This window comes from Ursus maritimus, unplaced genomic scaffold (genome assembly GCF_017311325.1).
Source record: "Ursus maritimus isolate PB19 unplaced genomic scaffold, ASM1731132v1 scaffold_17, whole genome shotgun sequence".
NCBI lineage: Eukaryota > Metazoa > Chordata > Mammalia > Carnivora > Ursidae > Ursus > Ursus maritimus.
This window is the reverse complement of record NW_024424119.1, coordinates 9,941,300-9,957,338: the sequence shown is the minus strand read 5'-3', so window position 1 is coordinate 9,957,338 and position 16,039 is coordinate 9,941,300. Positions and strand designations below refer to the sequence as shown.

The 16,039-nt window shown below is 35.6% G+C and overlaps 1 protein-coding gene across 2 annotated transcripts in view; it reads left to right on the top strand.

The window, feature by feature from the left end:
• Positions 1 to 16,039, top strand: part of BNC2 (basonuclin 2) — a 419,913-nt gene that overhangs the window by 254,900 nt on the left and 148,974 nt on the right. For both annotated transcript variants that reach the window (XM_040631459.1, XM_040631458.1), the window contains one exon: positions 14,645 to 14,747. In XM_040631459.1, the coding sequence (XP_040487393.1) occupies positions 14,645 to 14,747 (103 nt within the window). The remainder of the gene's footprint in view (positions 1 to 14,644; positions 14,748 to 16,039) is intronic.

Sequence of the window (16,039 nt, the reverse complement as noted above, 5' to 3'; positions counted from 1 at the left end):
GTCTGTGTGTGTGTCTGTGTGTCTGTGTGTGTAAGTTGATTTTGGGAGCAGAAAAATGGTAATGGTAGAGAAGAAAGTATTCTTTTCTATACTGAGAGAGAGACCTAAAGTTAGAATGTTACTAATATTGCCTAGAAGATGAGCTAGGTATGCAACCTCAAAATAAGATACTTTTTTTATATGTATCTTACAATGGTTACTGGAGTCTTTCACAGCCAAACTGACTGAGACTGTTTACCTCTTGTCACTCTTATCTGAATTCAGATGACCAGGAAATGATTTCTGCACAGCAACTTGCATATTTTGGTAATGCATTCTATATATTTTATGGATTATGTGAATTTTATAGTGTCTGTTTTCTTTTTTTTTTTTTTTTATATAGTGTCTATTTTCAGATAGATATCCCTGGAATTTGTAGGTGTTATTCACTCACATACATTTTAGCCACTTAATTAATTAATTAATTAATTTTTTATTAATTAATTTACTATTTTGAGATTCCCAAAATATTCCACGTTATGTCTACTCAAAAGATTTCTCTGCCTTTGTTTTTCCCCAGTATGCCAATACTTAGCAACATGATTTTAATGTAAATTATATATTGATAGCCTCTTAGCATTCTATCAGATTTCAATTTCTTTAAGAAAGTTATTGTGCAACCAAAATTTGACAGATAAATGTAAAGTGTCTAGCAAGTGATGTGAATAGTAACAGAGATTTTGCTTCATTTCTGTCAGCTTTCTGCACTACTAGTATTAATATTAGAGTATATGGTTCTTGTTCTGTGCAGGTATGTACAAGGGTCTTTTTTGTCAAGGGGTTATGTCTGCCTGTACTGAGAGACAAATTATTGGTTTGGAATCCTTAATTATTTAATAAAGAGATTCTCTGAGAACTCAAAATATAGATTTAAATCCCTGAAACTAGAGGGGACAAACTAGGAAAACCAGACAGATGAAAGAATATCATCTTTATGTGAGAGATGAATTATGATATTCAAAATCACATCCAGCTTTGTAAAAAAAAATAAAAAGAGTGGATTTATTCTATACACTAAGATTACGGGGAAAATGACATGAAAGCACATGCTGATAAAGCTTGTGCCTTCTGGTGTATAAAGCAAATATCTAAATATATGTCTATTTGTGTCCATATACAGAGTTAAAGGACAGTTTTCCATGAAATAATGCATTCCTTTAGAATTGCTGTAGATTTTCGTAATTTTTAAAACATTCCTATTGTAACCTACATCAAAAGGGCAGCCAGGGTTTTTGTGTCTGACTATACATATGCATTATAAAAAAGTGAGTCTACTGTAATTACCAGTTTGCAGAGCGAATTCCTGCAGGGTTTGTACTCTCCCCATTAGTAAAAGAGATAAGTTGAAATGTATTAAAATTTCACTGTACAACTGGGAGTTTTTGTTCACAGTAAATGTGTTAATGTTTCTTCATTGCTTGACTGTTTGTGTTTAAATTTAGGCAGCGTGCCCAACAGGGACAAAATTATAGGATAAAGCTATGTATAAAAGAAAATCCTTCTGAGAGCACCAATAAGGCTCTTTTTAAAAATAAGCAGTTACATATAATAGTACATGGCCGTAGCCACAGAGAAAAGTTTTATCTGTCTATTTCAGAATTATTGGAATTTTTCTTTCTCTTGTGTAAAAGTTAAGAGGACTGAGTTTATGTCAATAGCTAATACACTTTGATGTAAAAACATTTATTATTTTATTCAGTGTTACTCCTGTAAAAGAAAAGAGAAAAGATTCCTTCTTGTTGTTCTTATGATGAAGAGAGGCTAATAGCATTTTGAGAGAGAAGTGATAGATCACATTTTCTTCCCTAGGAAAGAAATTCTTTCTTATTAAGAATTCTAATTACAGCCTGTTATATTTTTGGAGCATTTTTCTCTGCTTTTCTTCCTTACCACAAACTTAGTAAATACATTTATTCACATAGATGGCTTACATTTAAAAAAATTAATCTGCAACCACTATCACCTAGTGTGAATACATAATGAAATTCACAAATACAGGATAAAGCTGGTATTTCTCTGTAGTGTAGAGTGGGCAGAAGTTGAAGTTATCTGTAAACACCAGCTATATATGCTTCAGCCAGCCCCCTCCTCTCTCTCTTAAATGTGGAAAACATATTGTAGTTCCTACTGTTTGCCTTTCGTAGGGTTTTTTTTTTTTTTTTGCCTACTCTTCCACATGTGAAGATGAAAACATTTGCCAGTATCCATATGCCATCTCAAATGTCTCCACATGCCTCACACTACAGACTCTCACAACCTATGCAAAGAAGCAAAAATAAAATATAAATCTTCATCTTTAAATGCTGCTATCCTAGAAATAGTGTTTTGTAATTAGTGATAATGTATGCAGGTAAGTGGAGATATATCCGGGGGGTGGGTGGGGTGGAGGATACATGTGTATGTTTATGCTTTCATTTGTTTGGGTCCATACATTCAAGGACCCATAGGAAAATGTGAAAAGCCCATGAATATTTCCTGTTGTACGTGAGCTTTCCACCATAAAATGTATTTTTCCCCTTAAAATAGGTTGGTTCACCAGAGAGAGAGAGAGATGCATTTAATCCTTCCTCCTCTACACTGTTCTTTAAAAAGTAAATTTTTAACTGATAGACCTTGAAGTCCTTTAGAGCTATTACTTTCTTTTGGCTAATTCGTAGAAAGGCACCATATGAAAATTGGATTTTTGATCTGATGGAGTGATTTTTGAGTTCTTATGAACCATTTATAGTCTATCAAGTAAATCCTTCTTAGTTCACGGATTATTGACCCAATGGACCATATTAGCTGCTTCGAAGCTGTTATAGGCCATTATGTTGATTCAGCTGACATACATGTGAACCCAGTCCACATGCCCAAGATGACATTAACATTGTTCTGGAAGACTCCTTTTTTTTTTTTTTTTTTCCTACAAGGCTTTCTATTTATTTCTTAATCTTCACGAGTTAGCTCAGAGTTCCTGACAACCATTGCATAGTTTCTCTGTTTGCTCAGTGAAGTTGAAGCATTTGTTAGCGGCTGGATAGTCTGTTTTTTGCCATCTTTCTCTATATGTCTCTCTTTGTCTTTTAACCAACTAATACTTACAAGAAAAAAGAGAATAATGTTTTCTCAGTACTCTGGGGCACATTTTACCCTCAGATACTTATAGATTCCATAGAAATTTGTGAGATTTCTCTGAGCATCTGAATGTAGCCCTTTGAATTTTAGAAAACCACCTTTTAGAAGAAATGATAATATTGTATTTGTGTTTTTAAAAAATGTATTACCTGAGAGGTTTCACTTGAAAAATTCTGGCGACTCTAGCCAGTGGTAAAATCAAGATGTGCCTTTAGTGATTTATGTGAGGCTCTAATGAAGCCAGTTCAGGTCTCAGCACGGACCCCTGGGGAATCAGTGACCTAACATAAATAACGTATAAGAGGGCATGTAGACTGTTCATCATATCATTATTATTATTTGTAATAGGTATGATTCCTGAGGTGATATCTGCTCTCGGGCAAAGAAACATAGTCTTTCATAATCAGACATAATTATGATGTACAGTTATATATGCACAATGGAAAGCATTAAAATGTTTGTTGAGATACACTACTTACTAATGGGCAGTCCCAAGACAGGTAGAAATAAGGTGATATAAAATGAACCAAGTGTTCATAGGAATACCTTGTGTCACTTTTTTCAGATTTTGGCCTTTCTTAATATAACCATTTAAAGACTCCATAGAAAGCTGTTCAGAGTTGCTTTCTCTGTCTAAAATGTACTATTTCATGGAAAATCCTAATATAAATTAACTGCTTACTTTGCACCTTTTCAAGTTGCTTAAACCTTTACCCACACCTCTCCCTTTGAGTGTAGTTTAGTCCACATCTCTTATTCGGTTTTAAACTCCTGTTGGAACTAAAAAAAAAAAAAAGTATCTGAGGAAATCTCACTGCGGAGGGAGGGTAGCAAGGGGAATTACTTAGCTTCTCGCCTTTCATACACAGGCAGAGTGGAAGGAGCCCTGGATTACTATCTGTGGCCATTTAAGGACATCTCAGAGCCTCATTTTCTGCTGTTTGAAAAATCTCTAATTTGGGGGATTTTGATGATTAAATACGAGAATGTATTTGAAGTATTATGCAAGCTTCATAGCACTGAACAAACGTGGATATTATTAGTCTCACAAAGGCTGCCTCAATTGGCCTGGGTAATCAGATTTGTCATCTGAAACGATACATTCTAAAATGCAACAACTTGTCTCCCTTGTTGCTTCACTGGGATAAATTCTTTTCATAGGCCTAGAGGAGTAAATTTAGTTAAAAGGTCACCCACCTTATGCTTTTGATTGGTAAATGGATTGATTACTGTTCTCTGGCATTTGAAATAATGTGGCTAGCTCCTTTGGAAGCGGATCAAGATTTAGAGGTACTCCTTCCTTAAAGGGGTCCTTCCCATGCTGTCTGGGAAGGAGAGGCATCATCGAGTTAGGAAAATGTCTTACATTTGGGCACAACTTGGGACAAGTCTTAGGTTATTCCTGCACCTCTCCGCTTGGTCACCAAAATATGAGATCATCATGCAAATCATTCTTCCCAGGATTGTAGCTGCGTCCTGAAATACTGGAACTTAAGGCTTTATCTTGTCTTGCTTCTTGCCTAAGGAGGAGTATTTCTTTGTAAAGTGCTTAAAGGTTTATAAATCTTCTTGCATCTCATTATAAATCCCTTCCTTATTAATGTCTTCTCTATCATATTATATTAGTAATTGTTTTCATGAATGCCACAGAGAAATGTAATCACATTACCACCTTTCAAATTGCATTAGTGAAAATGAATAAAATGTATATCAATGGAATACAAAATTGCTGATTCAACATTAAGGTGAAATGAGATGAGTATTACTTAGCATTCATATGATATCAGAGGTGCTTTGGCTCCTCATATAAAGTTATGTATTCTGGTAAATGTAGACTGAGTTTAGTTAAAATGGGTTATTTTGTATGATGAGCTAACTCCTTATTTTCAATTAGATGATAGGTATGTTCACTGAAAGAGTATTTCCTTTCTAATTATCACAGCTGCCTGTGTGAGTAGTCTGTACAATTTGTAAGCATACAGGCAATAAATGGAATATCTTAATTGTTAACTGTTAGGTAAGAAAATAAAATGTTTCTGCCCAAATTGAAATGCCTTTTCATTTCCTGTTTCTCTAATATTACTAATTGCCTAACAAAATAGCTTGTATTACCATAGGCCTAATTTAATTGGGGGAAAAAAAAACATAACACATGCACTCCAAAGCCTGCATATGCTTTGATGGCATAGAAGCATGGGTATTTTCCTTATATAATTGGCTATATCCCGCTGTTGATTTTTGCTCTGAACTCCTAAATTATTTAAATGGGGTCTTCCTCATGTCGATTGATTGTAGGTTGTGGTCGTAAGGTAATGACTACAGATGCTCGTTGGACCCATGTCTGTGAAAATTTATGCGCCTGTGTATATGTCTCTTTCTCCCTGTTTGTGTTTATGTATTCACATATAGTCATAGAAACATTCACACTCATGTATAAACATTTACTCAGAAGCTTATGGTTTTCCTTCTTTGCTTCCTCCCCCTAAACCAAAACCTGACTTTTTCAGAAGTAACTTTTTCATTGCAGTAAATTGAGGAATGTTTTTGCTAGTATACATGACAATTCATCATTGTCAGTTTTTTTTTAAAGATTTTATTTATTTATTTGAGAGACAGAGAACGAGGGAGCATGAGCAGGAAGAGAGACAGAGGGACAGGCAGACTCCCCACTGAGTGTGGAGCTCTACACAGGGCTTGATCCCAGGGCCCTGAGATCATGACCTCAGATGAAGTCAGATGCTTAACTGAGCCACCCAGGCACCCCCATCACTGTCAATTTTTAACAAATTCTCTTATTTGTTTTAGTATCTTGATATTAGTATGCTGAGGATAACTGACAGCTACCCTCCCCCCAATTTGTTTAAGAATGTCTTAGATTTTCCTGAAGGAAAAATGACAATGGACTTAGAAAATAATTGCCGATTTTTAGATGGATATATTAGGCTTTAATATTTTCAGAGTAGAAGGGATTTTTAAATTTAGGTAGCAGGGAAATTTTTTTTTGTTTGCCTTCTGTTTATTCACTCATTTAGCATTTGCATATTGAAGACCTACTAGGTTAAAGAAGGATATTATGCTACATTATGTATCCCGGGGGAATGCTATCTTATGAGTTAGGCAATTTAATGCCACCAGTGGAAACCAGGTGATGCAGTGAGTTTTGTCTTTCGCCCCTTTTAAACAGCTTTATTGAGATAGAGTTCATACACCATATATTCTATCATTATAGTGTACAATTCAATAGATTTAATATATTCACAGTTGCATGCAACCATCATCATAGTCATTTTTGGAACATTTCCATCACCCCAAAAAGAAATCCTTTAGCTATCCCTGCAAGCCTTAAGTAACCACTAACTACTTTCTGTCTTTATGGATTTTTATGTTCTGAACATTTCATAATGAATGGAATCCTGTATATGTGGTCTTTTGTGACTGGTTTTTATTTTTTATTTTTTTTTACTTCACATAATGTTTTCAGGGTTCACCCATGTTGTACTATATATCAGTAGTTCATTCCTTTTTATGGCCAAATAATATTCCATCATATGGAATATGCCATATTTTTAATCCATTCACCAGTTAATAGAGGGATCGTAGCTTTTAAGAGAAACTCAAGGTTTAAACTCTGGATTTTAACAGTAAATGGTTTTGAAAGGCCACTTCTCCCCAGTGAATCTCTTTCAATTATGTTGGAAATGTTTATTATGAGGATGATGTATTTCCTTGATCAATAATTTTATTCTCATGGTGATTTGTTGAAATTTGACCATCTTTGAATTGTCCAGCTTTTCATCTTGACCATGTTTATGTCAATAGCATCTGGCCCTTGCAGTGAGTCTGGCCTTACCATGTATCTTCAAATCCTCTGATTCAGCCACAAAATCTAATTGTTGAAGACACCAAGAAATTTTAGAACACCTATGTACAACAAAATGATCATTTTCATCAAGTTGTTATTTCTTCATATGACATTAAAAACATTTAGACAAATTTGAAGGAACTTGTTATTGAAGGGTTAATTAATTTTTCAATCTCAAATTTGTCTTACCCCAAGTAAGATACATACTTTTGCTGTAATTTCACATTGTGAAATTTTGAGTGGATTTTGTTAAGCAGACAGAACAACTTTATTGCTTCTCATTTGCTCTTACTACTGTTATGAGTAGTGGCATTTACATGCAGTTTAACACTCTGTGAACTCTTAACTTTTATAGTATACTTTATAATCACTGATAATTAATTTTTGTGAACTCCGTGAACATTGCCCATTGAAACTTAGATTTGTAATTTTTTTTGTATAAATACTGAAAACATACCCACCTTATTACAACTATAGATTTATATTAATAGTTTCATAGTTGGGACTCCTGGCTGGCTCCTGGTTGGTTAAGCGTCTGCCTTCAGCTCAGATCATGATCCCAGGGTCCTGGGATCGAGTCCCTCTCCTTCTGTTCTCTCTCTTGTGCTCTCTCTCTCAAATAATAAAATCTTTTTAAAAATATTCTCATAGTTAGAGTTAGATAAGACTTTTAGATTGTTATAAAACTTCTTCGTAGGATATTTAAAACTATGGATCTTTTGGTTAATGTTCTTTGTCCAACTCACGCCATCTTGTCTTAGTTCGATATTCTGGTTGCAAAAACCCTGTAGCACAACAGGGAGACATACCTTTGTTTTAATCATGTCTGAGTTTTGTAATCAAGTAAATGTAAGTTTCTTGTGCTTTTGTCTAGTTCATGATGACTCAGAAACTGACCACCATTCAAAAAAACTGAAGTTTTGTTTGCTCAGGCTGCATTGTGTGTTAGCCAAATTCACGATATTGAGGAGTTCTACAAAGGCAATGTCATAGTGATTTTCCAAGTCTTAGTTAACACTCAAAGTACTTCTTTTGGAAGTTGTTTCTTTTCCATTAGCTTTATGTATCAGCCATGTGAAAATGGGAAGGAAAAAACTGACCTGATAATTACATGGGGAGCTATTTCCTGACTTAATCACATTACTATCATTTGAATTCTTTAGAATATTCATGACAGTGTTTTTGAAGTACTGTCCTAGGTTTTTGTATACAAGATACAATGTGTAGAAGTCCCATTAATCTCTGGGTCTCTTTGGCCATTCTCTTCATCCATAATGCTTGGTAACTGTTACTTTGTAATTACTACAGTGTAATCTGTGACAGTACTGGAATATTTATCTTCCAGATTCATTAACAGATAATTTTCTATGTCAGGTTTTTATTTTTTATTTTTTTAAGAGCGAAGTACTTCAAAGATGATTTCCTACCCAATAAAATGGTTCATTTGATCTCTGACACCCTGTATATCTTTTCTCTTTGGACTTGTGTCTGTGTTTGGAGATGAGTAACATATGTAGTGATGACTTAATAAGAGTTCATTATAACATAGACTATTTTGTATCCTTGTGGAGGGTTGGCCAATTTTACATATTTATGATATCTACATGTGACTTCCAAAGTAGAGAATTCAATTTATTAAGAAATATTTTCATGCTAAAAATAAAAAAGGTGAGCCTTGTCACTTATGACCATCATAGCCAATTCATTTATACACCTAGAATCTACCACCTAAGTTTACAGAAGAAACTGATGGGACAGAAGGGATGCTATGTTAATGATCAGCTTTTTCTATAATTCTGTTTTAATGTAGGTCAGGTACTTATATATTAAACATTTAAAAATGATTCAAGTACAATTTCATAGTCTAAGTTATAAATCTTGATGTCCTCCCCAAAAATGAACAAGGGGAAAGCAATTTAATAATTTTTTTTTAGTTTTATATGGGAGAGTTAGCCAGGGTTAATAAACACCTTGAAGGGATCTCCTGGCAAATAGTTTTTCTTAGGGAAAAGCAAAACCTAGAATTTAAATTTTTCATTTTTTGTTTCCTTCCTATGATTGCTGCTTCAGAATATATGTTTTATGTTTCTAATTGCCCTGTGGCCTTATTTTGCCTTTTGTTATTTTGTATTAATATGTAACTTATATAAGTCTTCCCAGATAAGAAACAGCTAATAGATTTATTAATGAGACTTATTTATAGTTCTTTTGTGAGGTACACTAAATATTAGCTGAAGCAACAATCGTGTTTTCCTGGGAAATGTCACTTAGTGAGAAGATTATGTGCAGTTCACATATACTTGCAGAGTACAAGCCAGCTATGACTATAATAAAGCTAAACAGACTTCAATTTTAGTGATAACAGAATCTTATTTGAATAGGGCTTTGGAACTCATCCAGAATACCTTCAAATGCACTCCTATTTAATATTCAGATATAAAAGTTTTACTGACCAAACCTTGATTAAATATTTTTATTCTTAATTGACCTACTTTATTTTAGATATGCTTTTGAATGTCAATATTTATAATTTACTGGTTTAATTGTATGTTTTCTTCCTTTCTGTATAGAGAATGGAAATAAACTGATTAATAATTGGGAAATCCACCCTATCATTTAAGAGCCATGTAATATCCATATAAACATTTCCAAACTCTAATATTAAAAATAAATACTAATACCTGTCATACCTACCTTGGAGGATTATAGTATGAATAATATGGCATCATGTATGTCAAAGTGTTCATTTATTCATTAAGACTAAATATGTATTAAACATTTTATGAAGTGTTAGGAAAATAGCACATTGGGAAGACTCATAAGGGGAAAAAATTCAAATATAATATGTGGAAAGTTTCTTGGGTTATAAATGGTTTCCATTTATTGAGCTTTTCCCATTACTAGGCCCAGTGCTGTGTGCTTTATAGTCATTATTTCATTTAAGTCTTTTGACTTTCCTGTGATATTATTGCTACCGTTAGAGATGAGGAGAGTCTCAGAGGATCATGTATTTCTTCAAGTGCCTTTTGAGTACCTGTTGTTTTCCAGGATTCATTGTAAGCTGAACAAATGTATTGCCCTGCCCTCGTGGAGCTTAAATTCTAGAGGGGAAGACAGACATTAACCAAATAATCACACAGATGTATAAATACATTTGTATGTAATAGATTATAGATAAATAAAGATAAGTTCTACAGATAAATATTCACAACCATGATACGTGCTAGGACAGAAAGACCCCTTGTGAAACTGGAAACTAATGGGGAACTGGACCAGAAGATGAAGGCAGCTGCCCTGGGGCATGGAGGTAATATTGGAGTTGAAATCTGCAAGAGGAGCATGAGTTAACAGTGTACAGTGGGGGCTGAATGGTGGGCAAGTTGAGAGGCTCTACCCCACAACTGCCTGACTGTAAATGGGATTACAACTAAAATTCTCAGTCAGTCAGGTGGAGAGTGTACACAGACTTGGTTTCGATTCCTATGACTTTATTAATTCAGTGTCTTTAGGCAGGGTACCGAATTATCTCCACCTCATTTTCCTCATTTGTGCAATAAAGGTAATAATAGTACTAACCTCATGGTATTTTCTGACGATTGAGATATCTAATGTTTATAAAATATTTAACGTAGTGAGTGGAGAATGGCAAATATCCAGTAAATCTAGCTATTATTAATGATAATGGGTAATAGGTTACTGTTATAAATTTTAAAATCATACCTTTGGAAGAAGAAAAGACAGGAATAAAAAGGGAGAGATGGTGCTTCTCCAGCCCGTTTGAGGGCTTCCTTCTGTTCTTTTAGGGTCGTTTCTCTACACCCACTGCCCACAAACTCTGTTGGGTCCCTGAGCACAGGGACTCTGCCATCCATTTCCTGCCACTTAACACAGTACTTGGCTCCAAAATGATGGTTTTTGCATAGTGATAATATTTGAAGCTGTAGGAGGGGATAAAATTGCCAAATTAAAAAATGAGAGCCTGGCGTGGGAAACACCTGTATTTATTTACAGTGGAGAGAGAGTGAGACGTTGTTGCCAGAAAAGCTAGGGTAGTTGGTCTCTACAGCCCAGGAATGAAGGAGAGAGTGCCGTAAGCTGCATCGAGGTCTGGGAAGACCAGGAGACTAGTAAAAGGGACTGAAATTAATGAGAACATTCCTTATGGAGAAAGTTTCAGAACCTTGTGGGGCAGAATCCAGATTGCAAAATTAAAATGTAGGTGGCGGTGCAGAAGTGAAAGCAGTGGGTGCTGGGTGCATGGATTTTTCTTTCAAGATATCCATGATAAAGGTAAGCAGGAGGAATAGTTACTTTTAATAAGTTGCAGATTTAAAAAAAATCATTATTGTTATTGTTCTGGGGGATTTGGCAATGCTGATCATGTCAGAATTGAGGAAGGAGTTACTGAGCACTCTTGATGAGGCACGGAGGGGCTGATAATACGAGACAGCTAGACCTGCATGAGAATCCCTGCAAATATAGGGGGGAACAGTCTGACTAAACTGTCTGCTCTTTTCCTGGTGTCCCCTTTCTGCCACTTCCTCCTCATCTCTGGATTCTCTGTAGTTGAGAATGCCCAGCAGTGAGTGGGAGGAACTTCTATGTTAGCTGAATGAAAGAAGTCAATGTGCTTACAAAAAATGAAAGCTTATCCATTTCTACTCTTCCCAGCTGTCTCCTTGTAAAGCATGTACATTTTTGAGGCTTAACTGCCTTTGATAATTTTATGATAATTTATTTTCTTTAAGTGTGGGTGAGTTGGCAAGTGATCACATTGGTTCTGTTTTGTTGTGAATAAATAGTATGTCAGGGTTTTATGCTGTTTCAAAAATGTTATTTAGAATAAAACTTCCTTTGAAGCCACAATAGTCTCTTACTCAAAATATTTATTTAGACCATATTGTTTAAATATATATAATTCCCTTAAGGAACAATTGTAGTCTATAAAAATCTGAATTTAAAACAAATAGACCTTCTGGAATTCATAGAAATACAAAATGGATATTCCAGTGTTTAAGTGTTTATATACAAAAGGAGTTGAGGTGTTCCAATGTTTGTGTGTTTAGGTACAAAAAGAGTAGAATTCATAAAAAAGGATGATGATCTGAAAAGTTTAATTCCCAAATGTGCCAGATGTATAAAGTTATTTAGGTAGAGAAAATATTTAAATCATAGAGTAGTTCAGAGTAAATGAATGAATGAGTCAACCAGTGAATAAATTAATATACATAAAAATAAAGCAAATCTACAGTCTCTTAATTTGTTCTGTCCTGAATATAGCTATAATTAAAATTGAGAAAAGTATGCTTTAAACACAATGTAAAATCTGGCTATTTTTGTAAAATAACTAAATGTCATCAAATTAACTACTGAAAGTTTGTATGTCTTTTGTGCTGGAGTTAACACATAGTCCTTGGGAAATCATCTCTTTTTATTGGGAATTTTTAAATTTTGGTAAAGCAAAGGTGATTTTTTTTTTTTTTGGCGTTATGAAAGCTTGTATTTTTGCAGTTCAGATTACATGAATATTTTAATGTCAATGTGGTTGCCGTATCCGAATTTATAATTAGATAGTTTGTAAAGTACCTTGTTTTTAGTAGAAATGCTGCCCCCTAAACTGTTTTGTTTGGGTTTGGGTTTTTTGACCATATTACAATCAAGTTGTGAGTTAATTAACTAATGAACGTGATATTTAAATAAGCTCTTTCTAACCTGTTATGTTCTGATATATTGCTCAGTCGGTAAGCTATTGAAGTGGAAATGAGAAATTTCAGGAGACGTATTTCCCCCTATAACCTACAAATACATATATTATTCTTGCTTAGTCAGCATTTATTTCCTTTGGTATCCCTATTCTTATTACTAATTCTTCCAATCACCAATGCGTACATTAAAGTTTTACAATCTAGCTAATACGTAATTGGACTGTTGACATTGGAAGACAGACCCTGCAATATCAGGCAGATTATACAATTGCGTGTTTCCCTAGTGGTAATGGAGCAGCAAATTAGAGGTGGAGGTGAACTAAGAAAGGAGTCTATAGTGAGGACTCTCATTGCAAACCGAACTGGGACCTATAGGTTTAATGTTCATTAGTGAAAAGAGAAATACTTCAAAGTTGCCTGATCTAAAGCATAGTGAACAGTAAAACCCCGTCCAGTCTTATTCTGTGTAAATGGAATTTGGCCCGTGTTAACAATATCTAAAATACTGTCTGTTACAAGTGAGACAGTTTATATAAAAGTCCAAATAGTTCCAGGAATATGAGCATCTGGAAGCTGTGTAAGTGAGCATAGCTTTCAGTTATAGAACTGCAATTTCAGGTAGTTCCATGCCTCTCCTTCAGCACTCCCCCCACCCCCCACCACCCCAAACCAGTAAGCATTGATTGCATCTGAAACTGTAGAGAGATCTTTTCCTGGCAGTTCAGGTAGTTACAGTAGATTGTTAATCTGTGAATGATCAGACTAAATCCCTTCTGTCTTCAGAATTTCCATGCAAATTAGAACTAAATGTATGAGATAAATTTATTAACTGTAGTCTAGGAGCATAGGTCAGCTTTAGCAAGTTTTAAGCATAGGTTTTTATCCATAAGAAGTTACACTTCATTTATGCTAATTTTCTATGGATTCACTTTATAATATAAACTGGTGAGATGATATTTCAAAGTACTTGTAAAGAAATGAAAGATTTTTGAGTGTGTTTTCTAGTTTTCTAAGATATAGTTGGATTGTTACAGATATAAGATGTTTATATAAATGGCTTTTCCTATTCTAATCAAAAAACAAATTTATTTTCTTACATCACCATTAAAGTAAAAGAAAAGGGGGTGCCTGGGTGGCTCAGTTGCTTATGCCTCTGATTCTTGATCTCAGTTCAGGTCTTGATGTCTCAGGGTTGTGAGTTCAAGTTCCACTTTGGGCTCCACGGTGGGCATGGAGCCTACTTAAAAAAAAAAATAAAGTAAAAGGAAGGTTGTTTGTATTTTTCAAAATAAGAATGAAAATGAAATTAATAAATCAAAAGGGAAAAAACAAGGAATTGGGAAGTAGATAAATAACACCAGAACTATGCTAGATTTTATTGGACCAACAGGAGTGTCTTTCAAAGTGTTTCTGAAAGATTAACAAAGCATTGAAGTGAAACTCAGCAGAAGAAAAGTAATATTCTAATAATAATATTTGTATGTCATGCTTTACTTTCACCAACATTTCACCTGAGCATTATTGTATTAGAATGTATTTTTCTGCATTATTGCCAGGTGGATAAACTTAAATGGGAATATATAGTAGCAGCAATATTTTTCCTGTTTGGGATCCCTAGCGTTACAAATCAAGCATCTTGTAGAATATGTCGTCCTTCATTCTTATTCTGCTTGGTCTGCGTTTCTAATTTAAAGGTTAAATATGAACAACACAAAACATCCTGTTAGTGTGAATGAGCTTTGTTTTCTTACATTTTTTTGTAAGAGATTTTGATGGCATCCAAATTTATTTTTACAACTCTCCAGGCCCCTACCAACATACAGCCTTTAAAAATGGAAGTGGATGTTATTTATTAAAATGGTGAAGAAACACAGTACCTTTGAACAGATGCTGATCCTTTGTTTCCTCCTCTATTTTTCAGGCCATCCGTTGCACACTGGTAAACTGCACGTGTGAGTGTTTTCAGCCGGGGAAGATTAACCTGAGGACTTGCGATCAATGTAAACATGGCTGGGTGGCACATGGTGAGGAAAATCTGGACTTTTCTTCCTGTTCTTGTTAGGTTCATGTGAGTGTGCGTGTTTTTTCAGAACAGTCGCTGCCCTGGAGAAGAGAGGGGTCAGCGGTGCTTCAAGTGTTAGTTAACATTCAGGCTGCAGCTCTCCCAACAGCATATTCTCGGCTCCAAGGAGCAAGGCGAGGCGAGCGGAGCAGCTCTTAGCAGAAGGGTGCAATGTTTATAGGACATTTGGGCCGTGGGGTTCTGACTGGACATCGCAGCAGCCAGCAAGCACCAGGCCTGATGGAAACTCAAACATACCACAGTTGGCCTTTCAGGGCTCGGACCTCAGAGGGAAGCTGGCACGCCCTCTTTGCTTGAGGAGAATTCGTCGATGACTGCTCACCCTTGTCATATGTGCTTGAGGCTGCATTTATCCTCCCAGATGTTAAATTTTGTATGGTCCAAGGTGGGTGAGAGAGTGAACGGGAGCATTATTTGGCTGGTATCTGAAAAAATAATCTGTAAATACCCCCTTTCAGTGTGCATCAGGATTGGAGGTGGCCAGTGTTAGAGTGGGAGCACTGCGTGGGTGTGTGTTGGGGGCGAGGGTGACCCAGGGCCATGGCTGGAAGTGTTGCGGCTTTTTGCCAGACGCACAGAGCCGTTCCATCAGTGTGCCTTGACTAAGCAGTTAATATCTTCTTATGTATGGCTTATGTTTTTTACGTTTAGGCAAAAAGAGACTTAGAAAATAAGCAGACATTTTCTTTACTTCCTAGAATGTAGAATTTTAAAAGATAGGTAATGTTTATAAAAGAAATCTTGGCTTGAGATTTTTTTGACAGCCTGGGGTATTGGCTCTTCAGTGGACATATTCTTCATTCCCAAGCTGTGCCAAATATCCAGTGGGTTGTATTTTTATAAATGTCATGTTATTCTAGCAAGATCTGAGGTAAAAACACTGGGCCATGCCTTGAAATGCTTTTAATTTATCATGTACCTTGCTTGTTAGGGTGTGTGTGTTGGCATTGCGGGGACATTTCAGCCATGTTTCTGTGTGTGAGAGACGGGCTAGATAGGGCGGTAGGAGGGGAATGCCCTGGAAGGGGTGTGCCTGGCAGGCAGGGCCACGATCCTTCGGTGCCTGCAGGGATGGAACTCTTTCCTGTTTCGTTAACAGGGCCAAAATCTGCAACAGCTCAGTCCGGTTTTGAACAACATTTTAGCTGCCGTTCCTTTTGCAGTCTGTGTGTGTTACCGCATTCGGTGATTTCTTCTCTCTTCCTATGTTCATTTCCTAGGGCTGCCATAACA